The 23,907-nt window shown below is 41.7% G+C and overlaps 5 protein-coding genes across 8 annotated transcripts; 1 reads left to right on the top strand and 4 right to left on the bottom strand.

Annotated features, from left to right (window-relative positions):
• Positions 1-1,121: 1,121 nt before the first annotated feature.
• LOC117785781 lies at positions 1,122-23,403 on the top strand. 3 transcript variants are annotated; one of them, XM_034624011.1, is made up of 7 exons: positions 1,122-1,126; positions 4,200-4,202; positions 20,303-21,719; positions 21,882-22,014; positions 22,071-22,213; positions 22,273-22,617; positions 22,683-23,403. In XM_034624011.1, exons 3-7 carry the CDS (start codon positions 20,354-20,356, stop codon positions 23,219-23,221), a joined length of 2,526 nt encoding a protein of 841 aa, XP_034479902.1. In that variant the 5' UTR covers positions 1,122-1,126; positions 4,200-4,202; positions 20,303-20,353; the 3' UTR covers positions 23,222-23,403. The 3 variants fall into 3 exon arrangements, with proteins under 3 accessions (XP_034479902.1, XP_034479901.1, XP_034479903.1); XM_034624010.1 differs by lacking the exons at positions 1,122-1,126; positions 4,200-4,202 and adding an exon at positions 18,668-18,797; XM_034624012.1 differs by lacking the exons at positions 1,122-1,126; positions 4,200-4,202 and adding an exon at positions 18,785-18,820.
• Positions 4,005-5,026, bottom strand: LOC117785783 (MORN repeat-containing protein 3). The gene is made up of 2 exons (XM_034624014.1): positions 4,483-5,026; positions 4,005-4,423 (listed from the first exon to the last, which is right to left on the bottom strand). Exons 1-2 carry the CDS (start codon positions 4,961-4,963, stop codon positions 4,014-4,016), a joined length of 891 nt encoding a protein of 296 aa, XP_034479905.1. The 5' UTR covers positions 4,964-5,026; the 3' UTR covers positions 4,005-4,013.
• Positions 6,828-9,061, bottom strand: LOC117785782. Its single transcript, XM_034624013.1, has 4 exons — positions 8,874-9,061; positions 7,828-8,065; positions 7,628-7,761; positions 6,828-7,574 (listed from the first exon to the last, which is right to left on the bottom strand). Exons 1-4 carry the CDS (start codon positions 8,971-8,973, stop codon positions 7,015-7,017), a joined length of 1,032 nt encoding a protein of 343 aa, XP_034479904.1. The 5' UTR covers positions 8,974-9,061; the 3' UTR covers positions 6,828-7,014.
• On the bottom strand, positions 10,448-15,917 carry LOC117785780 (Fanconi anemia group I protein). Its single transcript, XM_034624009.1, has 13 exons — positions 15,737-15,917; positions 15,224-15,678; positions 14,931-15,166; positions 14,766-14,875; positions 14,261-14,714; positions 14,116-14,204; positions 13,947-14,056; positions 13,614-13,879; positions 13,225-13,559; positions 12,834-13,174; positions 12,441-12,772; positions 11,604-12,375; positions 10,448-11,541 (listed from the first exon to the last, which is right to left on the bottom strand). The coding sequence occupies exons 1-13, from the start codon at positions 15,830-15,832 to the stop codon at positions 10,935-10,937; spliced, it is 4,203 nt and encodes a 1,400-aa protein (XP_034479900.1). The 5' UTR covers positions 15,833-15,917; the 3' UTR covers positions 10,448-10,934.
• LOC117785784 lies at positions 16,693-18,408 on the bottom strand. Of its 2 annotated transcripts, none has more exons than XM_034624015.1 (4): positions 18,365-18,408; positions 17,593-17,773; positions 17,272-17,533; positions 16,693-17,214 (listed from the first exon to the last, which is right to left on the bottom strand). In XM_034624015.1, exons 1-4 carry the CDS (start codon positions 18,391-18,393, stop codon positions 16,838-16,840), a joined length of 849 nt encoding a protein of 282 aa, XP_034479906.1. In that variant the 5' UTR covers positions 18,394-18,408; the 3' UTR covers positions 16,693-16,837. The 2 variants fall into 2 exon arrangements, with proteins under 2 accessions (XP_034479906.1, XP_034479907.1); XM_034624016.1 differs by lacking the exon at positions 18,365-18,408 and adding an exon at positions 17,832-17,940.
• Positions 23,404-23,907: the final 504 nt, after the last annotated feature.

The raw sequence follows: 23,907 nt of genomic DNA, 5'->3' as shown, positions 1-23,907 counted from the left end.
CGACTGGCGAAAGAAGTCAAAAGCCAGGACAAGTGGCACACAGCGGCAGCAAAAGTTGTAAGTCCTTTCGACAGCTGCTGCTGCTTACATGAGTGCCACGCGGTTGCAGATGGGCAGATTTAGTGCTGTTGGTGGTGCTGCTGGTGGTGGGGCAAAGTTCTAAGAAAAAAGTTCATTAAAATTATGCCCTTTTCTAATTTTGAATCGCATTGGGCGTGGTCTGAGTGTGCCCCAACGGGGAAGTTGATATCGTTGATAGGCACTTGTTTTGCTTCCTCGTTTGCTTTTGACAATAATCAGTGGACTGTTAATTTGTTTGCAGCATATTTTTGCCTTCTCATAATTTATTTCTTTTTCTTACTCTCCATGTTGTTGTGCCTTCCGGTTGAAGAAACTTTGGCGCATGTTAAGCAAATCAAATGAAATCAAAGTTTTGACCCAACACAAATACCCAAAATAATAAAAAACAAAAAACGAAAGAAAAAACTCTTGAGAATTTGTTGAGCCTGAAACAGTGGGCGGCATAATGCTGCCAGTGGGTGTGGCGACTGCCTCAGTCCACCCTCAACGGTGCGAAAGGGTTAAAAGCCAGCTCATTGGTCGAACGGAGGCGCCTATCGATGTCCAGTCCGGGGCAAGGGTTGAGCGTGGGTCGTCAAAGGGTTAAGCGCAATCGCTTGAAACAAAGCATAAACAACACAATGCAATGGCCGCAGCAACCCTTGCCGACCCATTCCCCCACCTTCTCTCTCACGGACACCCCGCATCTGCAATTAATTGTATACTCAGACATCGCACCGGCATTTGCAGACCCTCCACCATCCTTCTCTTTCTCCCTGCTGTTTTCTCTCTCTCTCGCTTACTCTTTCCTTGCTGTGTGTCGGCTTATTTATGAGCAAAAGCTCAAACGTGCCAACAACAACAACAACAACCCCATCTGTAGAACAGCAGCCGTCGCAGCGCCGTAAAATATGCAAATTTTTTTTTTCATTAGAAACATTTTCAAAAGGTCAATGCACTATGCTGTTCATTTTGACATGTCGAAAATTCATATTATTTTTACTATAGTAAGAATAGTAAATTGAATTAAAAAGTGTTTAAGTAGTATACTATCAGTGCTGTTCCGGTTATCACTTTCGGAAGTGAACCTGTTCTAATATCATTCCTAAAAAAATTTGCGTTTTGAATTCACTTTAAGTTGGGAGCTTAAGTCTGATAAAGTGAAAAAAGATAAGAAAGATAAATGCAAGGTGAAAAAATACATTTTATAAAATCCCATAAAATAAGAAATAAACATCGAAACAGTCCTTTACATTTATTTAAGACTTGTAAATATATTGTTGTGCAAAAGTACAACAAAATCATAAAATAAAATACAGATGACTTTTTTTACAAATTTAAAAACCATTGATAAAAAAAAACACCATTAAACAATAAAAGATATAATTTCTTGGAATAATTTTAAAATAACGCAAGAGTATAGAAACTTCGTTGTTTTCGTAAGTCACTTGCATCATTCGATTTTATTTCAGTTTGTTTCGCTGTGCAACGGTAAAAGTCACAGGGTTGCCAGCTTGCTAGCAGCGGTAATGAGCCCACCTCCAAAAGTTGCCTCTGCCTCTGGCTCAAACGTTGTTGCCACATTGGGCACCCCCATCACTTAATTTATAACAAATGCCGCGACTTCTTCTTCTTCTTCTTCATCTTCTTCTTTCTTTTGTACTCGTAGTGTAAAAAAGTTGCTCAACGCTTTCCAAGGGTTGGCTCCGGCACAAATAATTTATGGGACCCGTGTGTACCTCTGCCACCAACTCCGTCTCCATCTCCGTCTCCTTCTGTGCTCCTGCGCGGCTTTAACTTGCGTTCGAGCTCTCATCTGACATCAGCTTAATGAGAAAAGGCCGTGAAATTTGCGTCTTAGCATCGACATTGACATCGACTCGGCATTGCCACTAGTATGTCCTTTCATGTTTCATGTGTGTGTCGCTTACGATCCTTTTACTCATTTGCGCTTGTGTGCGCATTGCAATAATTTAAATAGCGCTAGAGTTGGGGCAACACTGGCAGGACTTTGGTGCTTACAACAACCCCTTTTATGGGTCGTAATGATATCGAAAGTGCTCATTTATAATATAATGGGGTAACTCGGAATATTGTAAGCTTTTCTCGGCTTGGAGCATGACAAATATTTTGCTAATTTATCAAGCTTGAAATGCGCAAAAATATATCTCTTACAAATTTAAGAGAATTTTTAAAGAAAATGCAAATGATTCAGTTGATGTGAGTATACTGACAATTGTGCTCTTAAGTATCCTTATGAAATGTAAAATAAAATGAAAATTTCAATTCGCTGGTGCCTGGCGATGCTTGCAATGCACACAAGAACAACACACATACAAGCATACACACACACTGAGCAATTAAAATTTTCCATTTCACTCAACTGTAAAAGGAAAAGCTATCGAACAAAGTTTCAGCCGTTTATTCATTTCTTTTGCTGTTGTTTTTTCGTTGCTTTTGCTTTTCTTTCACAGATTTGTTTATTTGAAGTTTCGCCGAATTCCTAAACAGAAGTTTACTGCCCGCCCCCAACTGTGGTTACCCCTCAAACCCCAACCCCTCCTTGGGGCTGTCAACCCTCATTGGGGCCGCTCATTTACACTGAATTAAGTTTATCATAAACATGGCAACCGGGCCTAAGTTCGGCACCCCAAACCCAGTCCCGAACCCCAACCCCAACCCCAACCCCAACCACCGGCGATCCACGTCTAAAAATAAGCTGCCGAAGAGGAAGAAAAATTAAAGCGCCTGTCATTTGCAATTATTTGGCCGGCAGGCAGCCTCACTTCACTTCCTGCCATTCCCATCACTTCCATTACTCCGAGCATCTGCAACCTTCATAGGAAAACCACATTAACCAAATCCAACCGAGCCGCTGAGTTGTCTAAGCAATCTCAGCGAATGTTGCCCCAATTGCCGCCATCAATTATTAATCGTGTGCAATTGTTGTCGAACCCAACGATTAATTAATGACACCAGTCGCCAATCATCAACACACAACATCCAAGCATATACAGAATTATTTAAATAAGAGATAAAAGATAAGCAAAGTGGCTACCATTGAATTAACAAAAGTTCCTATAAACTGAAAACTGTATATTCAAGTTCCGTTCGCTCTTAATTGAAGGCAATGCAACGGGAATTACCATATGAAAGAGTTTTCCAGGCACGCGTCCTTTACACATCCTTTCAATATGGAAATTTATCGCTGGTAAAAAAAATGACACCACACATTTTTTTCGCAGCTGCACTTTATGCTAATGAAAAAAAAACAGGAAATTAAAGGGTTGCTGGTAAAAAAAAAAATTGAAATCTACCACTGTCACAATTGAGGATCGAATAACAAGAAATCCAAGTGATTTACAGCTTGCAGCGTTTATTTTTAAGGAGTTGATTTTTTGAATTCATAAATAGAATTTTTTATTGTAAAGCTACGAAATTTTTTGCCATACACCCAAAAAGTCTTTCAGGTTTAAATTTGTAGTGATAATAACAGCTTACATAACTTTTTCTTGCCTTATTCAATCAAAAAGCACTTGAGAAATGAAAAATAAACATCACTATCTACTTTATCCTTTATTAAATTGAATTTTCTGTTGAAGAAGTTCATATTTTAATGGCGTCCCAAAGGCAACAACTCGACCAAAATTTGCATATGAAATGATTTCAACTGACAAAAGCAGGTTCAATTGAGGCCCAACGCCGAAGGCTGACCAAACCAGGTGTCCGCACTTCACACATCCCTCATCCTTATTAAAATATATGTTTTTTATAATGTGCCTATTATTGCATTTGGGCTAACCCCAATAGCATTTAAGGAACCCTTGTGTCGTTGACAGAATCGATTTAAAGGACATCTCGAATTGAAGCAAACTTAATTTTGCCTTGATTCTAAATCTTTATTTAAATTCTAGGATATTCCCAACAATAAACATTAAATTTTTAACTGATTATCAATAAATTTTACAGTCACAGGTGCAGGGGAGATCCGATTTCGGATATAGATCCAGACCCGATGCGGTCGCTAGACGCTCCTCGAAGGAAGCAAATTGCCGCTGATGGCGCACAAACTCCAGACTCACCATATCATTAAAACGACGATGCGGCTTCTCCCCGTGCGGCTTGAACTCTTGGAAGAGATCGTGTATTATTTCGTTAGGATACTTGAGACGGTTGGGGGGTATGGGATAAGGAGTAGCTGCATCGCTACGTCGAATTTTGACCTCATCCTGCATGAGTGATGTCCTGGCGTTATCGTTCTCCCACATACCTTTCTGAATTTGACCCGTGTGCATGTGATAAAAAACGCCCTCGCCATTCTTGAAGCCCCGTGCAAAGTGACCTTCATAGCGATTTCCATTAGCTAAATCAAACCGATGAAGATTACCGATAGCAATAGAAGTATGGATTGCTAGTACCCACCGTAGAAAAGCACGCCAAGACCATGCTTAAAGTCGGTTTCCCACTGACCCACATAGATGTTGCCATTACCGTACCATTGTATGCCCAAGCCATGTCGACGATTCCTCAGCCATTGTCCAAAGTAGACACAACCATCCGGATAAAAGTTCTTGCCCTCTCCACACTTCATATCATCGATCCACTCACCCGAGTAGATCGTCTGCAGATCCGTGCCCCGCTTCCGTATCATTGAACCACAGCCATGTCGCTTCCCCTCCACCCACATGCCCTTGTAGATGAGCTGTCCATGAGGTTGTTTCTTCCCAGCATAATAACTCGAATCACGTTCCGCAGTCGTCTTAACTCCCCATCCATGGTTCTTGTTGTTTAGCCAGTAACCCGAGTAGGAGCCGCCTTTAGGATAATAGAAAGTCGAGTGACATCCCGTGCTCTTAACAGGTTTATTGGGGCAGAAGTACCGCTTTACGCAGGTGTTCATCATAGATGTAAAAACACTTAACACTTCACTTAAATATCTATAAATTATGAAATATCATCCAACGGACTGAACTATCCTTAAATGGTAATTCTTAACTTATTTTTCAATAATTTCCTTAAGCTATTAAATACGGTTTTAAATATAAAGTCTACAAAATAAAATAGGTTTTTCGACACGTTTTTAAAAACTAAAGAAGAGAATACTTGATTGAAACATTTTTTTTATCAAAAAACTTCTGTGTTTACTATCCTGTTGTGATGAAATCCGGGCATATCTCTTCTTCTTTTTAGAATCAATGTATATACAGTGGTGTCTCAATACATTAGCCATGGCACAACACTGAATTCAATTCACAATACTTTTATAGAAACTTGATTTTTTGAAGATTGTTTTAAAATCGATGGAAGCATTTATTATTATTTTGGTATTTCATTTAGTATTGTATTAGTAAATTTTGCAGCAACTCGTCCATCACATTAATTTTTAATTTTAATTGTTTTGCCAGCATTTATTAATTATTAATATATCAATTTAGGCTCAAAGAAATTGCGTTTTATAAAAGTATTTATAAAAGTACATCATACTTACAGTTGTTTTTTTTATTTTTTTATCGTTATCTACTTTGTTCCATCGGCGCAACCTTAGAACTTTAAGCCGACAGCGCGTCCTCTTTCGCTAATGGCCGTAAATACCTGTACAGGAGCTTGGCTCTTGGTTCCTGGCTCCAACCCCAGGACAATGGCAGTTTGCCACGCCCAGCACCAGCATCAGGAGTACCTTCAGCAGCAACCCCAAGTCGCCGATGCTGTCTACTTAATGATAAAAGAAAGGACATTAGCGGACATCGCGGCGCATCTTCACGTTTCGAGCGCCTTTCAAGTGAAAAGCAAAGAATTAAAAAAAATTAACAACAGCACCAACAACAACAAAAGAGAAGCGAGAAATGCTGTCCAAGTCAAAAAAAAAAAAAGGAAAAAGGAAGCGCCTGCCAAAATCTGGGGGAAAATGGCACAAAGGAAAACAAAATGTGCCACGCGAAAGATTTCGGGTCTCCCATTTATCAAGTTGCTTTTATTTTCGTGCGCGGGCGTAGTTAAAAATTAATAAATGAAATTAATGTCGGCGACACTTTGCCATTGGATTGCCAATGGGATTGGTCAAAGATGTTGCCAAGGGTTTCCTTTTAGCTCGCAAGCACCGTAAGGTTGTCTCAACATCAAAAACATTTTCATTTGAAATATTCAGCGCCTAAAAGTCGATAATGCTTCTTTCTCGCATGAATTTAATTAGCGACGAACCAACACTTTTTTGTTTTTCCTGTTGTTGTTGCTATGCCAAGTCCAGGTCGGACTCCAAGACGAACTAGAAGTCCATCTACATCTAACACAATTAACTGTCCAGGCGAAAGTAAAAACTTTTCAGCACACAAAACCTTTGTGAATTCATCTTTGTCGTTGCCGGTGATTAATCACAGCCAGCGAGGAGAAAGGAGCAGCAGCTCAGCAGCAACGTGAGGCACGTGTCCTGTGCCACATTGAACAGGTGTAAGATGCAGAGGTGTTACTGTATGTGTGTTTGCCCTTAAAGTGTCCCCCTGGTGCTGTTGTACAGTCGCAAACTTTGCGCTTAATATGCAAAACTGTCCTGAGCTTGTGGTGGATTAAAAAGTTTGCCAAGCTCCTCCATTCAGGAGCAAGCAAATGGAGTAAGACATTAAGCGCTCTTAGCCAAATTAGCGCTCGGATGAGAAGGCAACTGTACTCAGAGTCAGGTGACATGGCCAGCTTCAGATTCCGGCACTCTCAAACACCTAAGTAGTTCGATCCATTAAGATGTGAGAATGTAATTAATGATGCCAACAGTGATATCCCTTTCTAATGTAACCAACTTAGAAATTTATATTATTGAAAACTTTATAACAAACATTTTATAGCAAGTCTGTTCTGAATTTCGCTTTCTCAACAGTTTCACAACAGTTGCAAATGCAACTTTGTGTTGACAAAGTGAAATTCATCAGCAGCTTGATAATAAATTCAAAACAATATATGTGTAACCTAACTACCCAGGTTTAATCTGGGATCTATGATGCCTCCACCTGGCAACGATTCGCCAAAAATACCGCCCGAAGGATTGTTAGTTGGCCGTTTTGGTTTCTGGTTGTGGCTGTGACTTCTGGGTGGCAACTGATCCAAAATGCCACCCAGGGGATTACGCGGCACATAAGATGGCTCAATTATGGCTGGACCAGGACCAGAAGAAGAGCCCGAACCCACTGTAGGCCTTGGAAAAGCAATGGGGTTAACAATAGTACGACTAGGGGGAAACATTTCATCAAAGGTGGCCGATGCCAAAATCTCGTTGGCAACAGCGAGAAACTTTTTGGATAGACCACGCTCCAGGCCCGGCACAATCTCATTCAAATACAGATCCTGATTGTCATTGATTAGAGCATTGCCCGCTTCTCCTAGAACGCCATTGCCGTTGAATAGATTGTCGAGCTGCAGCTTAAAGTCCTTGAACTGGATACGCATTGTCATCTTGGTGAACTTGACGTACTCCAGGCCATTCCGTAAATAGCGAGTACCCCGCATCTTCACCGCTGCCTTTGCACTTTCTGTAGGTGGGATAAGGGTAAGACCTGGTTTCAATTAGGAATCGATTACCTACCGCAGTATCCACGCATAGTGCCTTTGCCCTGAATATCGATCAGCAACAGATTGAGACGCATAAAGTATCGACCACTGAATATGATGCGGGGCAGAGTTATCCACAGATCATAGGAGATATCCTCTGGCTTAGCGCTGTAGATTGAATAAGATATTGTTTGTTACTGTTTCTGTTAAACTGTAGTTGCTGTTAGTACTAACATAATGCGATCTATGGTAAAATTACTGCCACCTCTGGCCACCAGATCCATGAAGACGGCTTGGAACTGACTGCTGCCACCCAGCTCAATGTCATCCAGCTGCAACGGCTCCAACGGTGGCGTTCTATATCCATCTCCCAGATCGCCATGTACCAACAGAGGCTTCACCTGATAGACGGCATTAATAATACAACGCTCCAGCTGAGGATCGTCACGTGCGCAGGGCGTTATGCTGGACGCTGTGTGGGTGTCAGACAAATGGGGAAGTTAGCTAGGCAGTCAACTGATGGATCTACCATTCGTTGACCTTTACCAAGAACGTGTCGCCTTCAAAAGCTTCGTTTGTTGTGTTTGCAACTAATCAATTCGGTCAGTATTTACTCATACTTATGCATGTAAGAATCTACTCATATTTGTGGGGTTTATTTGTTTACTTGTGATTAACCTTCGACGTATCGACGAGCATAATTAATATGCGCAACAGCTATTTTTTAATATTTGCTTTGACTTGGCTCAGGTCAGTGGCCTTTTTGGTGACTGACTTACTTTGCTCTTGGTGTAGTGTGGTTATTAACCAAAAACTATTTACACGCTTATGTAAGGATATTACCACCTATATTATAATATAATTATAATTTTAATAACACTAGGTAACAGGCACTTTTCGTTAAAAAAAAAAATCTAACATCTTTTTAAAAATTTAAATTTGTTTTATTTTATTTTAGAGGTGAGCTTGCATTTTGTATTAATCTTCAAGACTGTCAACCTACTTTTTTTAATTAAATTGATAGAGAGAAGACGAAGTTACAACATCTTTTATCTAGGTATGTTTATGTCGATATTGATTACTTTTTGCGAAATTGTCTAAGAAAATCGTAAAATAAATAAGTTACTCAAATAAAGGTCACTAAAGTTTTTTGCCTTTTGTAATAGAGTGTGGCAGCCTACTTAAAGTTGTGTGATTGATAGATTGATGACCGATTGATGGCTAACTGACCTTCACGTCGCTGGAATTCCCTCACATATTTCCCTATTGCAAATACTTACGCAATCTGGCGCAGCTCCAGTGGCACATTGCCAGCAGCAGCACTATCACTAGCAGCAGCGATGGCAGTTGCAACATTTTGTGGCAACAATTAGCAAACATCTTAAGGTTGCATTCACCCTAGCACTCGTACGAATTAAGCTTAAGGAGCGCGATTAACTGCACTACGATCTACTAAATATAGTCGAGTATCTCGCTTTGGAAGTTAAAGACCGAGTGTAAACCGTTGTCGTTGCGCTCGAGTGATCGACTAAAGATTCGTCAAGTCGTCCGCTGGTCTTTTGATTGAATTAAATGTCGCATTGTGAACTAAACTGTTGGATCGCGTCGGCGACGTTTTCGTCGCTTTTACGAGCGTTGGAGCGGCTGTAGATACATTTTGTATCTTTATATCTATTGGAAACGCACAGCCGGCCCTGAGGCACGTGAGCTGCGCGGCTTGCATGTAAAGTTAAATTTATGTAGTTTTAAGTGAATTAAAACAAAGCTTGAATCACGCCTGTAATGCTTAATAATAAATGCAAGCAAATCAACTGAGAAAATTTGAATAATAAATTTAGAAACTTACTCCCACACTTCCCCCATTTCCCACTAGAACTGTGTCGCAATTGAAAATCAAACACTTGCCCTGACGCTTAACTTGTTAAAAATGCACGAAAATATATATAAAAAAAAAAAATAACAGAAACAAAAAACCACAAAATATTTATGTTTCTTAATGCAAATTTCGACTTTGCTAACGAAGCAAATAAGGAGCTTGAAATTGAGGAGGGGTAGTTTTAAGGGGAACTCAATATGACGCAATCTCGATTCTAAAAACCAAATTGAGTAGAAACCCAACCTAAAAAATAAAGTAAAAATTGTCTAAAAATATAATATACAAATTTTAGCACATCAAGAACTATTGTTGAAAGTGAAAGTTGGACTAATGAGACAAATACTTAATTTCTAACTAGAAGAGAATAAAAGATTCTGAGAGAGCAGCTATACCGTCAGAAAAAAACCATATTTTACAAAAAAAAAAAAAAAATGTTGTGTATTTCAAGAATTTCAATGTGGCGTTTTTTCAACTCTTAGCAATTTAATGTTAAATAACTGAACAAATGATTCTGCCTCATTGAATGCAATTGCAACTTATTCACTTCATTATTTATCAAGGGACATTCATGTTTTCAAATCTATTTCAAGGATTCAGCTATTCAAAAATTGTTAAACAAAGCAAATCAATTGATTTCAATAAATTTCTATGACAAAAGGCAACGTTGCTGCACAAATCAACCACAACTATTAGAAATAGAACAACGCCTCTTGGCGCTGCACTGAAGCGAGCTGACCCTTGACACCCAATGCTGCCACTAGGCAGGAAGACAGGGGGTTGAATAGCAGCACCATTCCCAAGCTACGAACCAGGAAACTAATCCAACAAGTAGTTTAACTAGACGCATTTGTTGAGCGCCCTTTAATATTAGGTAGATTTCAGTTTGATACGAGGCAAAACTTAAAAGTTACCTGGACCATAAAACCTGCCACGAATTTAAATGATGACTCTCCAGTAAAAAAAAATAAAAGAAAACAGTTGGCAGGCCATCAGGAACACCAGTTCCAACCCCCCAACAACTTCCCCAACCCCGTCGTGGAAGTTTTCTTTTATTTATGCCGTTTTGAAGAAGATAGAAACACATCAAATTTGGTAACAAATTACATTTGATGCATGTAATAAAAATCTCGCACAGCTTGATACAGAGCAAAAAATAGGCGTTCACACCGCATTTTGGCCTAATTAAGTTTTCAAGTGCAATAAAATGATGGGTCGGCCACTCGCCATGTGAGATGCGGATGATGGCGAGGTGGGAGGCAGTTGCTCTATTGCGTGCGGGCATCAAATTTGCGCAAAAGTACATAAAAACACAAGTTAAAAACTTAAATGGATTTGCCAGCGAATGACGACGATGTTGATGATGCAGGTACACGCGTTGCTATTCCCCTTAAATATGCCCACACTCATCTACCATCTACCATACACCATCCACCATCCACACCATGATTGAGCACAGAAGCCGCTCTTATTTCTTGCTTGGTCGTCCACGCCTACGCTTGGGCTGAGACTCCTCTGCCTCGTTGCTGGGAGCGCGTCGTCGTCGCTGGGGTTTGCGAGTGGTTTCCTGTTGCTTCTTGGACGGTTGCCGCTCTTCCTCCTCATCATCGTCATTGGGCTCTGCAATGCTGCTGGCCTGCTCATCGTCGCTGTCGGGCTTCTGTGGCTCTTGCTGCTGCTCCCCCTCTTCCTCATCCTCCACTGCTTCTATATTGCTGTCAGACACCTCAATCTGACTGCTGTGCGAATAGGTGCGTTCGATGACGGCTTTGAGGTCACCTGATTTAATATTAAAGTCGCGCACGGCTCCAAAGTGCAGATAGTTTGCCAAACGATCATTTGTTTTTGCCTTCTTAGAGAGTAGTATAATGTGCTTGTTGAAGTTCTCAATGGCCAGTATAACCTTGGGAATAAGACGCGTCTCTCGAAGCACCTTGGCACGCTCCGCCTGAGGCTTGCGCTTCGTTGCCGGCTCCTTTGACTGATCATCCAAAATGTTATATTCCACATATGAAATCAGCTGATATATGTTGGCTGACAATGGTTTGCCCACGTTCTTGAGCAGCTGTTCAAACCTATCAGCAGTAAAAGTAATGAATTAGATTCTGTATGTAAAACTTATGCTAGCTTAACTTACTTGATGCTCTTGCCATTGCTGGCATCTGCTGTGTAGCCGACCAAATAGTGTCTAGCCAGATTCTTGAGACACGTATACAGTTGTATTAGTAGCTTCATTAGTCCATCCATGTGGCTACCCAGGGGAATGCATACGTTTGTAAGCTCCAAGAGTGTGCGCGTTATCAGTATCAGCTGAGTGCAAATGGAACCTTCCAATGTCTCTAGATTACCACGATAGTAGACCCGATCAGACTCTGGAACAATGTTGCATTTGTATTTTAAATTGTTGGCCTTGATGATAAAGTAATCCACATCCTCCAGCTGCTTCTGCACGACAGCGTACATATACTGCAGGCAACTTCCCGTTGTGTTAATGTCCAGAGTTTTAAGGCCAAAATTCGATTGTTGATTCACATCTTCATCATTCTGCGTGCCCAGCACTTGGCCCAACTGCCTGGCTATTGCATCGAAGAATGGGCCCGAGTGTGTCTTTTGACGTTGTGCGAATAGCATACGATGCAACACACCCATTGCTGGGTTACGCAGCTCCCAGGTTTGACAAAATTCTAGTAGCCAAGTGTACGAATCGATTGCTGCCCGCTCCCCATACCCAATGTGGTCATACAGAATCTCCAGTGCCTCTAGAAGGTAAACAGGTAGTTTGGCGCCCTGTTTATCGTTACTAAGTGCCTCCGCAGAGTCACTATTGCTGGCATCCTCCTTCATGTACTGGTCAAGCACACCCTGTAACACATATGTCCCTTCCTTGCTTCTATTTATCGTGGCCATATCTGGGAGGAGTAAAACGATAACCATTTAATTTACTTGCGTATAAGATTAGAATCTATTATCTTACCAAATCCCTTGACAAACTCTTTGAACCGCTTTGCATATGTTTCATGGGCCGTTCGAACACATTCCATAAAACATTTGGCTGCCAGAGACGCACTCTCCAGATCAAAGTCTCGCCACAGATCAGGCAGACGAAGAATGCATCGCTCATAGATTACCTTGGTTATATCTGTGACCAGTTTCAAGGTTCGCTTGCTGTAGGACAGCTGCTTATAGTCCGGCTCTTCGCGTATAGCATGCACCTTTTGGGCAGTAATCTCTAGCACATAACGAACCAGCGGTTCAAAGCTTCGCAGCTGCGTTGTGTTCTCGGCGGATGCAAATGGCACAAGGTCGCTAAAGAAAATGAAAATGCATTTAGCTAATAAGAATATTTGCGTGTGCTAATATAATTTACTCATGTAGCAAATGTAGCAGCTTTTCCAGTATAGTAAGATCCCAAATGTTCTCTGGCTGTGTGCACATTTGCTTCAGCTTGGCTGTGGTCACGCTGACATTGACAACCACAGTGCTGTCATTGGTCGTTGACTGCTTGGAGTGCTTCTGGGTTTTCTTCGAAGAGTCTGCCAGGCTCTGAAGACCTTTAAGCAACTTCTGATGCTGTTTGAAGAGTGGTAGAATCTGTTTTATGACATCGTTGTTGGGTTTAGAACAGAGTAGCGAATGTGAGATTAGACCCTCAATTAGGTTCAGCTCCTGCTGAATGCGTGCACACTTAAGATGTGTAACTGGTGGAGACTGCAAAAGGGTTAAACTGAATGAGAGTATGCATCATAAGCAAGACTTACAGTATCCTCCAGGTGTAATCTGTTGGCCACCAATCTTTGGGTACAGAGCGTCAGCAGTCGCTGCATCTCACGTACATCGCAGCCTGAAGGAGCACGTTCAAAAATTGTGAGGCAATGGGATACAAACTGCACCAGGCAGCCCAGATTGTCCTTCAGCTCCACTTGCTCATCTTTGGAGCCAAGCAGCAGCTCATAGTTAACGGAAAAACGTGTATCCAAATCGTCACCCACTTCGTCAGCCGGCGGTGTATCAAAAAAGCTACGCAAATGAAAGTCCACAAACTGTAACACATGGGGCACTAGTTTGGCATTCAATTCAACTGCACGTTGAAGATCTGAGAAAGTCAGGCATTAGACTTAGGACAATTTAAATCAGAAATTCTACTCACTCTCGTAGAGTGTACGACGTATGTCCAGCTGTTGGTCGAAACAGCTGCGCAAGATTCCAATAATTTCCAATGTGAGCATATCGAAGTTGCGTTGTGGATTGCTGCGATTACCCAAGGAGCTTTGTGTCATCATCGAGTATCCAGAGATGTTGTGCTGTGTGCAGAAGCTGCTTGCATTCTGCGATTGACGCACTGAATTGCTATTGTTCAACTGCTTGAGGATCATACAGAAGCCAAAGATGGCCATGCGCCTTGTGCGAAAGTCTCTAAACGAATTAAAAGGTTAAATAGTAATAGTCTAACAGATATGCAAATATGTAGTATCAAACTCACTTTGTCATTGCTTTACGGAGCACATCGATCAAAGCATCGCGCACTCGATTCGAAAGCTTGAGCAGTGGCAAAATAAAGTTCATCATGCGCATGGATTGCTCGCCAGGTAGCTGAAAAGCAACAAAGCATAATACAGCAGACAAAGAGAGATTTGAGATCAGAAACGCACCCACAGAAAGTCTTCCATCACCGTTGTGATAGTTTCCAGGCACTCTGAAACTGTGTATGTATCCGCCACGCTCAACATAGTAAGACATTCTGTAACAAATCAGTTTTTAGCTTCAGGTTATATAAAAACAATGGAAACCACTTACCGGAGAACTGATTCTGCTCCTGATCCACGACCATCCATTCGGCAACACGCTTAATAATACCCTGTCCAAACATGAATCTCCTGCGAATAAAATTTGTGAGAAACGTAATCGCCAGCGTATTGAGTTTAGGTGAATTGTGTGTTTTAAGCAGTGTAAAGGCCAAGTTGACTAATCCCGGAGTTATCACATCCTTGCCATCCTTGTTCTGATCGATGAGCACCGTAAAAACCTGAAGCAGATCCACAGGCTGACGTTGTAGTGTATCGCGACACCACACCGAGTAGTCCGCCAAGGTTCGTTCGTCCTCGTTGTGTTTGATTACGTTGCGAAGAAAGGGAAGCAAAATGCAGCTAGAGGAGCGTGCAGACTCCGGATCGCGATTCACGGCTGTCATTGAAATAATTGCGCTGAGCATAAACGGTGTCAGTATAACATCGGGCATGTGAAGGAAGTTCTGGAATCAAAGGAAGTTAGTTAAAAGTCTATGCTTAAATCAAATGTTTACCCTAAGCATTATTGCCACATGCTGTTCGCTTAGCAGATACATGGTGCAGTAGTTTAAATGATGCAGAACTGTCTCCTCCGCCTCTCGAAGCTCCTTGTCCGAATAAGCATCTATAAGAATCCAAAAGTCCATAAAAAAAACTAAAGATTAGATTATAATTCTTACCAATGCTGTCAAAATCTGTGGAATTGCTGCACATGTCCAAGAACAAACGTTTGTAGTAGTTTCTATGGAAGTACTTCTCCAGTGCCAGCAATGGAATGATGAGTTGTGCAGCACTGTTGCACATGGAGAAGAGCTGGTAGCACAGAGCAGGCAACTCCATGGGCGACAGTTCCTGTAGAGCGCCGGCAAACTTATTTAGCACCGTCACTCGCTCGGCATAACTCAACTTCAACATGCTGTAAGCGTCTTACAAAGATTACACTCTTGAAGTACTTCACCCACTCAATACATACATGAACATATCGGCAATGGGCGTCAGGATTGTAGAAGGCCAACGCATGGTACAAAGATTCCGTACAGTGCTATCTCTGAGCTCGTTGCCAGCCATGGCAATGCCGTTGATGACAAGACGCGGCTTGGCAATTAGTACAAGCAGCGTTTCCGGCAGTAGATCCTTCCAGGCCACACACTTGGCATCTCCAGCACGCATGTCATCCAAGCAATGCTCCAGGATCCAGTTCAACTCGTCCGACGAGTAGGTGGACAAATCCTGATGCAGACGGGTAATTAAGTCCACGCTTAGTTTATAGCTCATCTCAACGGTGCGAAGTCCGTCCAAGAAACATCGCACACAGGCAAAACGCTTTTCGCGCGTCTCCACATTGTTCGCATCGCAGGCCAGCAATAAATAGTTCCAAAAGTTGATGCAGTCGCTCCTCGACAGCTTGGCTTTCAGAGTGGTTGTTAACTGCGCATTACCAGAACTTATGAAATGCTAAATGCTCCACGAATGTGACGCCACTTACTTCCTTGATGCTGGTTTTCCTTATTAGCTCACGGAGCTCCTCCATCTGGTTCTTCTCACCAAGCTTGCAGACCCTTACATCCAATGTGCCGGACATGTTGTCAGTTGTCTTTTAAGAGCTTTTAAAACAGATTAAAACTTATTTTTCATTTAAAAACAACTTGACCAAACAAACTTTGGCGCTGTTTTGAAGATAGCGATGGAATGTTGTGACTAGGCATGGGATTTAATATATCGATACTATATCGATATAGATTGATGAAATTTTAGCAAAGCGAAATTTAGATATCAACATTTAATACGATGTATCGGAAAATAAACTCCAGTCCATATTATTGGGATTCATTTGGGAAAGTGTGCGCGCTTACTACTCGGTGCAAATTGATGGATTTAAATTGGCGATATTTTAGCAGGAAACGATATGATATTTAATGCGATATTGTCGATATTTTACGATGATATGAAATTTTCCATATGATACCAATACCAATACCGCCAGTGTAAAAAGGCTATCAGGGGTAATTTGTCGACTGAAAAATCGGAGTTGTAGTCTATCGTCCAGCCGCCACAATCTGTCGGAGCTGAAAAAGTCTTGGCGCGCCAATAATAAGTAATTCAATTTTTCATTATTTTTGCAAAAATGCATCGTTTGTAATTAAATGGAAATCGTAAAATAAATTGAAAAAAAAGTAAAGTGAACTTTGAATTAATTTTGAACTCGTCGCCTTCCGCAGCCTATTCTGAGCATATTCAACAGAATTTCATCGTGGTTCTGTCGAAATCTGCTTCCTCGAACCCAAACTTTTGTTTAGAGGCCGAAAGAAGTTTGGCTAGAATATAATTTTAAATTTAACTAAGTTTACAATAAAACATTATTTACAAAATATTAAGAGTTGATTCAAAATTGCCGAGATGGTGGCGAATAGCTTTAACAGCAATACTTCAATATCAATCAAATTAAATTTGCTGATGACTTTAATGGATTGCACAAAGTTTTCATATACATCAAAATTGAACTTTCACAAAGAATGATTCTTTGAGCTTAGTTCCTTACATTATGAATATTTCTTATATTATTTGTTAAAGTTAAAATCATTTTACATTAATCGGTAGTTTCCATCTTGAGCACAAATTTCTCCATTATTGCATTGAGTCGTTTACGCTCCTTCAGCTGCTGCTGCATCAGATCGGAAATCTGAGTACCCATAGCTAGTAATGCTTCTGTATTGGCTTCTGTGCGCTGGGCATTTAATCTAGTCTGTCTGTTCAGGTCGCGTAGCTCCTTGGCTATGTCCATGAGTACTGTGCTCTCGCCCAGAAATGACCCATTGAGATTATCGTGTTGTAACCTTCGTTTCTTGGCTGTGGAATGTTGATGCAACTCTTGCTCCACTTTTACTCCGACATCTCGAACGCTGATAGATTCGACAGACTCGTCGTCCTCCTCTTCCTCCTCCTGATCAGCTTCAGCATCTTCATCTAAATCAAAACTTTGATATTAATTGATTCCTTTAAAAAAATAGTACTTTTAAATACCATTTTCGGATGCCTCCTCGTCCTGATCAGTTTTGATGTCATGCAAGCGCATATTTGGGTTGTTTGCATCGCTGCGACGTTTAGCCTTGGGTTGTGACTCCACCATGACGTCTGCCATTTCATATAGATCGGTGATTGTGGCCACTGCATCCTCCAAAGGCGTCAGCGTGTCTTGGTATAAGGAGCTCTTGCCAGTGGCATTTGGTTCCAGCCTGTTGTTCGCTATCTTCTTGCGAATACAATTCTTCCAGTCCTTCCATACCTTTAAGAACTCTTGCATTTAAGTACCTTCCAGGCTAGAATATAGAATTCTCAACTTACTCGCTTCCATTCACTGGCTTCTTTAACTGGCGGTCCAACGCTGTTCAGTTCCTTGCTCAATCTTCTCCAAGCGGCCTCACTGGCCAATTTGTCACCCTTGTAGTAGTTTTTGGCTATTATGGGATGCCTTTCCATGAATGCCACGAAAATGGCATCTTGTTGTGCAGTCCTGTGCTTGCCCCTGCAATTTATTAGTACTTTATTAAGCTGTTTAGTATAAAGAATTGTTTTTTATTTACATTCTGTTAGGATTTATTGATTAAAATTGCACCAACAACAAACTCCAGAAAGAGAGGCAACACCAACAACCGAGGGTTGCCCATCCAGTAAAAATGTCCGATCTGGCTCGATTTTTTACGTAAAAAATTAGGTACATTTCCGAAAAAAGGTTATTCTGAATTTCTGTTCCTTTTTTTTTTAGCTAGAATTTTTTAAATTTTTGCAGAATTTTTGTTAGAATTTTCTCTATTTTTTGATATATTTTTTTAGAAATAAATTTTAAAACTTTTTTCCACGAGAGACTGACGAATTTAAAATATTAAAATCAACATCTTTTATTTATCTAATTTTGAATTTTAAATTTTCTTCAAAAATCGTTATTTATTTCTTAATTCTTGCTAAATAAACTAAAAATCAATTCACATTTGAATTGAGTGCCGGCAATTTACTTTAATCGGAACGGTTCTCACTAAGTTTACGAAATGAGTCATTCCACTATTTAGATCAAAAATAGAAATGAGTGTGAGAGCCCTCATAACCGTTTGAAACTTACGCGGGAATTAATTCTGAGTATCGATACATTTTTCAAATTTTACGCTTTATTGATGACCTCGTTGTAAGTTGAATATTTTAAATACAGTTGTTGGCTTTATTAGGCACATTAAATAACATATTTCATTTTTCTTTGTTTTATTTTTTATGTCTCCCTCCCTTTACGTTTCTACAGGATCATTTGAAGATTTTCATTCGTGTAGACTGATAAGTATATATTTGGTACGATTTTGATTTGCACAACTTTTGCGGTGTAGAGTATTATTCACCCAGATCCAAACGTATCATATCTTATCAGTCGTGTTGGTATTGGAGACTGATAAGCAGGTTGACGAGATTACAACACTCTACGCAACTCGACACAAACTTAGGTGAGGCACCTGTGCGTCCGAAAAACGAATAATCAGTACGAATAGTTTAGCAAGTGGAAGAAGGTAATGCGGAAAAAACATCATCGGTTTTGGAAGAAATTTTTTAAAAATTGATCTGTATATAGATTTGTCATAGATAATGATATCAGTAAATCGCCATTGATGAATATAATGCGCTTTAGATATGTTTTAAAAATGAATATGAATAATGAATAAGTTACATCAGAGTGAAGTAAATTCTACAAAAAAAGTCTACACGCGCGGTAAACGCCCCAATTTTAAAGAGTGTTAAATTACTTAAAATGTTCACAACTAACTGTGCTTAAGCAATTAAATTTTATCTTATCGCATCGCGTAAAATCGCAGTGTAGTGTAGTGCACAAATACTTTTAAGACTATATATAGTATAGTGTGTAATATAAATACCAACATTGTCTCAACTAAAAGGGACAATAAGGTGTTCTATTTTTTATATTCAATGGCGAATTCTAGTCTTATAAGTGACTCATGTAACATTATCGGCATTTTGTGCTTTTATGGTTGAGCAATAATATTTCTGCAAAGCTCTCCCCAACTAACGGTATTGTCTAGTGTCCGCGCCAATCTACTAAATACATATAGTGAATTTGAACAAATTCTTTGTGAAACTGATAATAATAATTGATAACCGATATTGCATGTATATATGGCATATCAAGGCAACTTGACTCATGCGCTTACAGGTCTTTTATTATATGAACTTTATTTTCGTTTGATAAGTCCATGAGTGTTCCAAAAATGACATCAGCTTCCGGCTACTTAAGGAGTGGCTAAAAGAGCTTTACGAAAGCTGCTTACAAGAAAGTTGACAGAGAGTTGTAAACTTCAAAATCAAAACGGAAGTGACACACTATTGATAAATATTGATACATGAACAATAACTTTAAGTCTTTGTGACAATTAGAAAATCTTTTATCTTCTTTCAACTTTAAGATCTTTTAAATTGATTCAGTGTCATTTCATTCCCTTTGGTTCTATTTATAGTTAACTTAGCTACTAAAATTGTATTTTTTTTTGTGAAATACGGAACAGAAAGTTTGATAAATTGTCAACCATTGCACATGGCCTAACAAATAGCGGCATATCAAAACGAAATTAATGAATTTACCCATTTAGAAATTATCAGATCAATATGTGTATGCCTTGCACCTACACAAGAGACATCTGAAAGCCCAACCTGTTGTGGTCTTGTTTAAATATTTGTCGAGAGATAAGGATAACAAAGTTTACACATGCGCGTAAATCAAACACGAATAATTGTTGCTGGATTGATAAGAAATTGTACTGTACGCATTGGATACAATGGTTAAGGTCTTATCAGTTGGGCGTTACTGCTTGGACAGCTGTAAGCCATGTCGATGCTGACTCAACGGCTTGGGTGTTTCTTTTTTTTGGGCCAGGGCCAGTTTGATAAGTGGAGAGAGTGTTGTAACTAGCGTTTGTAAATTGGACAAAGGGGATGGGGGAACGCATCACTAACCTGCCCGAAAGGTATACTATATGAAGATATATATTTTGTCTAATTTCAGCTTCCATTTAACGATCCGACACATACAGAAACGACACCAAAGAGCAACGGCATGCAATTTGAGCAACTGAAGGCAGTCGCTGTCTGCCTTTGCCTGGGTTTGATCCTGGCGATTGGCTCAGTGGAGGCGCAGGAGAATGCACAACTGAACATACCACCCTCGCTGATAGAATGCTACAATACGTCCTACTTTATGAACCGGGACAACCGTCTGCCCGCCAATATGGACACACTCATCTCTCTGATTGAGAAGGTCGAGTTGAGCTATGCCGCAACCGGATACCAGATGGACATTAGACAGATCTCGGTGGCTCTGCTGCATCGGTTCCGTCAGGATGGCATTAAGCGTGCCCCCGGCGTTACCCCTGTCGCCGGGGTTATTCCTTATAGTCCCACAGGATTTCAGTTCCCCAAGTTCCGCATACTTCTCTCCCGTCTGCTGCAGGGAAATGCCAATAACTTTCCGAACAGCTCGTTGACCAGCACGGAACGCTGTTCCCTGCACTTCATGATGTCCAGCACTTTTGATACCAGGTTGCGTGGAGATGAGAACACCGTGTGTGGCCAGCTCTCCCAGTATCGGGCACAGCGTCTGCCCCGTTCCCCCAAGAAAGACGTCTCTAACAACTTCATTGGTGATGCGGAATGGTTGGACGAACGGCCGAAGCGCCAACGATCCGGATCGAACTATATGCTTGGAGAAATGGACTACAATGACAATGACTGGGCGTATGCGGTGCCAGAGGGTAACAGCCAATGTCCCGTGGAAGATGGAGTTGTGCGCACTCCTTGGGGCACCGTCTCGGCAGGAGCTTTGATTGCGGGCGTGGCCACGGGACTGCAGCAGCAGACCATCAATCTGAACACTCTTCTCTCTCTGTCCAGCCAGCGACGTGGTCGCACTCAGTCCCAAACGACTGCGTTCGCAGTTGACAATCGTTGGGCAGCAACTCTGGGAGGTGATCTCGCCGAGGTGACGCTTGTCCAGGTACCGGTCACAAATAATAATGCGGCCTCGGTGGGCGCAACCGGTGGCTGGAATGACACGGTCCTGCCCCACTGGTACTTCCTCTCTCAGCGCAACAACCTAGAGGCAACCGATGCAGAAATTCGTGGCGGACTTGATGGTTTGATCATTGCCAAGAACATAGCCAACTGGAGGACACAGGCCTCCGGGCTGAAGCTGTCGCAGCTGCTCCGCATGTACTACTCCACAACTGGAGTGCTGGGTACTGGAATTCAAGCCTGCAGTCGTCAGCAACAGTTCCCCGTCGTGGCGCCCATTGCGGAGATGCAGGGTCAGGTCAGCGCATTTGCCCAGGTTCTCGATCGCGAGATGCAACTGAAGGTTACCCTCTCACCGGAATCGATTGCCAACTTTGCCAGCACTGCGGCCCTTTCGCTGGTGACCTATGTGCGTAAGTAAGCCCCATCAATATTATCGAAATGCATCACTTGGAACCACTTGGGGAAACTTGGTCTGACTCACACATATGCTTCTTCCCTCTCTATCTTGCATTGTCGCGCTCTCACATGCAACCGCCCCCCTCTTTCTCTCTTTTGCCCTCTCCCTCTTACAGCGCAATCCTTGAACGATGTATCCTGCTCGGCAAGCACAAACCAGGAGTTGTCCGACATTATTACCCCCATGACGAATCTGTACATCTTCTTGGACACCTCTTGGCAGTACAGCTCCATTGTGGACTACGTCGCGTGAGTTTCATTGATAACCCAATTGAATATATAGGCTGATTCCCTCTCATCCTCAGTTACATCCTGCAGCAGCTGAATATCCATCCTTATGCCAGCACCGTGACAATGCTCTCGGCCTTTGATGGATCAGTTATAGTGAACACCACGAGTTATGTGACCGATGTCTATCAGCAGTGGAATGTGACCACGCAGGCGCAGTGTAAGTCCTCGGATAAATCCTTTAGGTATACAGACTAACTGATACAACTGTTATAACAGATACTCAGGGTTTCAATCTGCCCACGGTTCTCCGTACGATCCAAAACCTCACCCAGACTCTGCTGAATGGCGAGCAGACGAACTCCAGTGTGGGAGGTCGTTCATTGGTGGCCCTGATCCTTCCCAATCAGGCAACTGTGAATGATGGCGACTCCAACTATGCCAAGACTGAGTTGCAGTACATTTACGAGCAGATTCCGGATCTGCGTTTCGTCTACTATGGTGGTGGCAACATCCAGCGCTTCTCAAGTTTCGTGCGTGACTCGCAGAAGGATCTGTTCTCCCTCACGCCGGGAAATACCGTGGCGACAACGGCAGGACCTGTTGCTAGGCGCATAATAACGAGTGAGTCCAACTATCAGTCAGAGTATTCATCCAGGGATCTAATGTGTTTCACACTCGACTTGCAGTTCCTCGTCGCATCATCAATCCTCGCTGTGGTTCCGCCTGGTACACCAACAGCTGGGGCACGGATCAGATGTATCAGTATGTGCGTCCGGGTACCGTTAACTTCTACCGCATGGCCTCCAACTACTTCTTCGGAGCGGGCACCAATCGGGTGGTGACCATACAATCCCAGAACGGCGGCAGTTTCACCGTCTGCTCATCCCGCAGCATCGAGTGGCCGCAACAGAACTCGACGACCTCCTCGCAGACCGGCTCAGCGGATCAGAGCTGCGTGCAGATCAGCGGCAACAGCTTCTCCTATGATCTGTCCAATGCCTGCAATGGCTACTACACCATCACACAGTGTCCTCCCCTCTATCTGTCCGTGCAACCTGGCTCCATCAATACAACATCCTGCACCCAGGACGCCTGTCAGACGCCCGATCAATGGCGTTACGTGGTCTCCTCGGTCAACATGGGCTGCTACAGTGGAGTCTCGGGTTTGGCGGCCAGTCTTTTGACCATTCTGCTGGCCCTGCTGCTGCAACAATCCCTCCAGTAGGCGTCACATTATACATATAGTTAAAGTCGAGTTCCAGTTCAAATTATCCCCCACATCTTGTATGTATGTATGCGCCCACAAACATTATTATTTGTCATAACTTATTACTATAATTCTTTTTGTATTTAAGTTGTAAGTTCGAGTGAACAAAATTCGCTAATAAAGTCCCCACTTGAACTACACACACTGAGTTTTTAATTGTGATCAGATTCCTCAAGTGGTTCCCAATAGAGCAACTAGCTATTGGATAGCAATATTTAATATTTTAATCTATACAATTCCCAGGCACCATGGACTCTTTCCAGCTTGATCAGCGGTCGGATATATCCAACATGACGACTATAAAGACCAATGTCTTTGTATTTGTGGACACCAACTGGCCTTATAATTGGATTGTGGATTATGTCGAGTAAGTTGACTTCTTTCTCTAAGTCACTATAACTAACTTTTCTTTCTCTTTAAGCTATGTTTTGCAGAATTTAAACATCCATCCTTATGCCAGTACTGTGACTCTTTTTGCTGCCTCTGATGCTTCAGTTATCGTCAATACAACCGACTATATAGTGAATGTATATCAGGAATGGAACTTTACCTCTCATTATTGGCGTAAGTATCCCCTTATCTTGTCGCCTTAAAGACTCCTCTGAGCTGTTTCCCATATAGATCCACCCGGGTTCAATTTACCC

This window comes from Drosophila innubila (genome assembly GCF_004354385.1).
Source record: "Drosophila innubila isolate TH190305 chromosome 2R unlocalized genomic scaffold, UK_Dinn_1.0 1_C_2R, whole genome shotgun sequence".
NCBI classification, from domain to species: Eukaryota; Metazoa; Arthropoda; class Insecta; order Diptera; family Drosophilidae; genus Drosophila; species Drosophila innubila.
This window is presented reverse-complemented; position numbering and strand designations above follow the sequence as displayed.

What these genes read in the sequence shown, in the direction of transcription:
- LOC117785780 (XM_034624009.1), bottom strand. Translation starts at nt 15,832, where the DNA reads ATGTCCGGCACATTGGATGTAAGGGTCTGCAAGCTTGGTGAGAAGAAC. An exon ending in ATGTGGCAATAATGCTTAGG is followed by an intron (nt 14,715 to 14,765) that starts GTAAACATTTGA and finishes CTTTGATTCCAG; the next exon opens with AACTTCCTTCACATGCCCGA. An exon ending in CTGCTACATTTGCTACATGA is followed by an intron (nt 12,773 to 12,833) that starts GTAAATTATATT and finishes CATTTTCTTTAG; the next exon opens with CGACCTTGTGCCATTTGCAT.
- LOC117785784 (XM_034624015.1), bottom strand. Translation starts at nt 18,393, where the DNA reads ATGTATCGATACTCAGAATTAATTCCCGC. An exon ending in TACTCAGAATTAATTCCCGC is followed by an intron (nt 17,774 to 18,364) that starts GTAAGTTTCAAA and finishes AATAAATTGCAG; the next exon opens with GGGCAAGCACAGGACTGCAC. An exon ending in CGAGGAGGCATCCGAAAATG is followed by an intron (nt 17,215 to 17,271) that starts GTATTTAAAAGT and finishes GTTTTGATTTAG; the next exon opens with ATGAAGATGCTGAAGCTGAT.
- LOC117785781 (XM_034624011.1), top strand. Translation starts at nt 20,354, where the DNA reads ATGCAATTTGAGCAACTGAAGGCAGTCGCTGTCTGCCTTTGCCTGGGT. An exon ending in TCCATTGTGGACTACGTCGC is followed by an intron (nt 22,015 to 22,070) that starts GTGAGTTTCATT and finishes TCTCATCCTCAG; the next exon opens with TTACATCCTGCAGCAGCTGA. An exon ending in TGTGACCACGCAGGCGCAGT is followed by an intron (nt 22,214 to 22,272) that starts GTAAGTCCTCGG and finishes CTGTTATAACAG; the next exon opens with ATACTCAGGGTTTCAATCTG.
- LOC117785783 (XM_034624014.1), bottom strand. Translation starts at nt 4,963, where the DNA reads ATGATGAACACCTGCGTAAAGCGGTACTTCTGCCCCAATAAACCTGTT. An exon ending in TCTTGGCGTGCTTTTCTACG is followed by an intron (nt 4,424 to 4,482) that starts GTGGGTACTAGC and finishes GGTTTGATTTAG; the next exon opens with CTAATGGAAATCGCTATGAA.
- LOC117785782 (XM_034624013.1), bottom strand. Translation starts at nt 8,973, where the DNA reads ATGTTTGCTAATTGTTGCCACAAAATGTTGCAACTGCCATCGCTGCTG. An exon ending in CTGGAGCTGCGCCAGATTGC is followed by an intron (nt 8,066 to 8,873) that starts GTAAGTATTTGC and finishes ACACCCACACAG; the next exon opens with CGTCCAGCATAACGCCCTGC. An exon ending in TTTACCATAGATCGCATTAT is followed by an intron (nt 7,762 to 7,827) that starts GTTAGTACTAAC and finishes TTCAATCTACAG; the next exon opens with CGCTAAGCCAGAGGATATCT.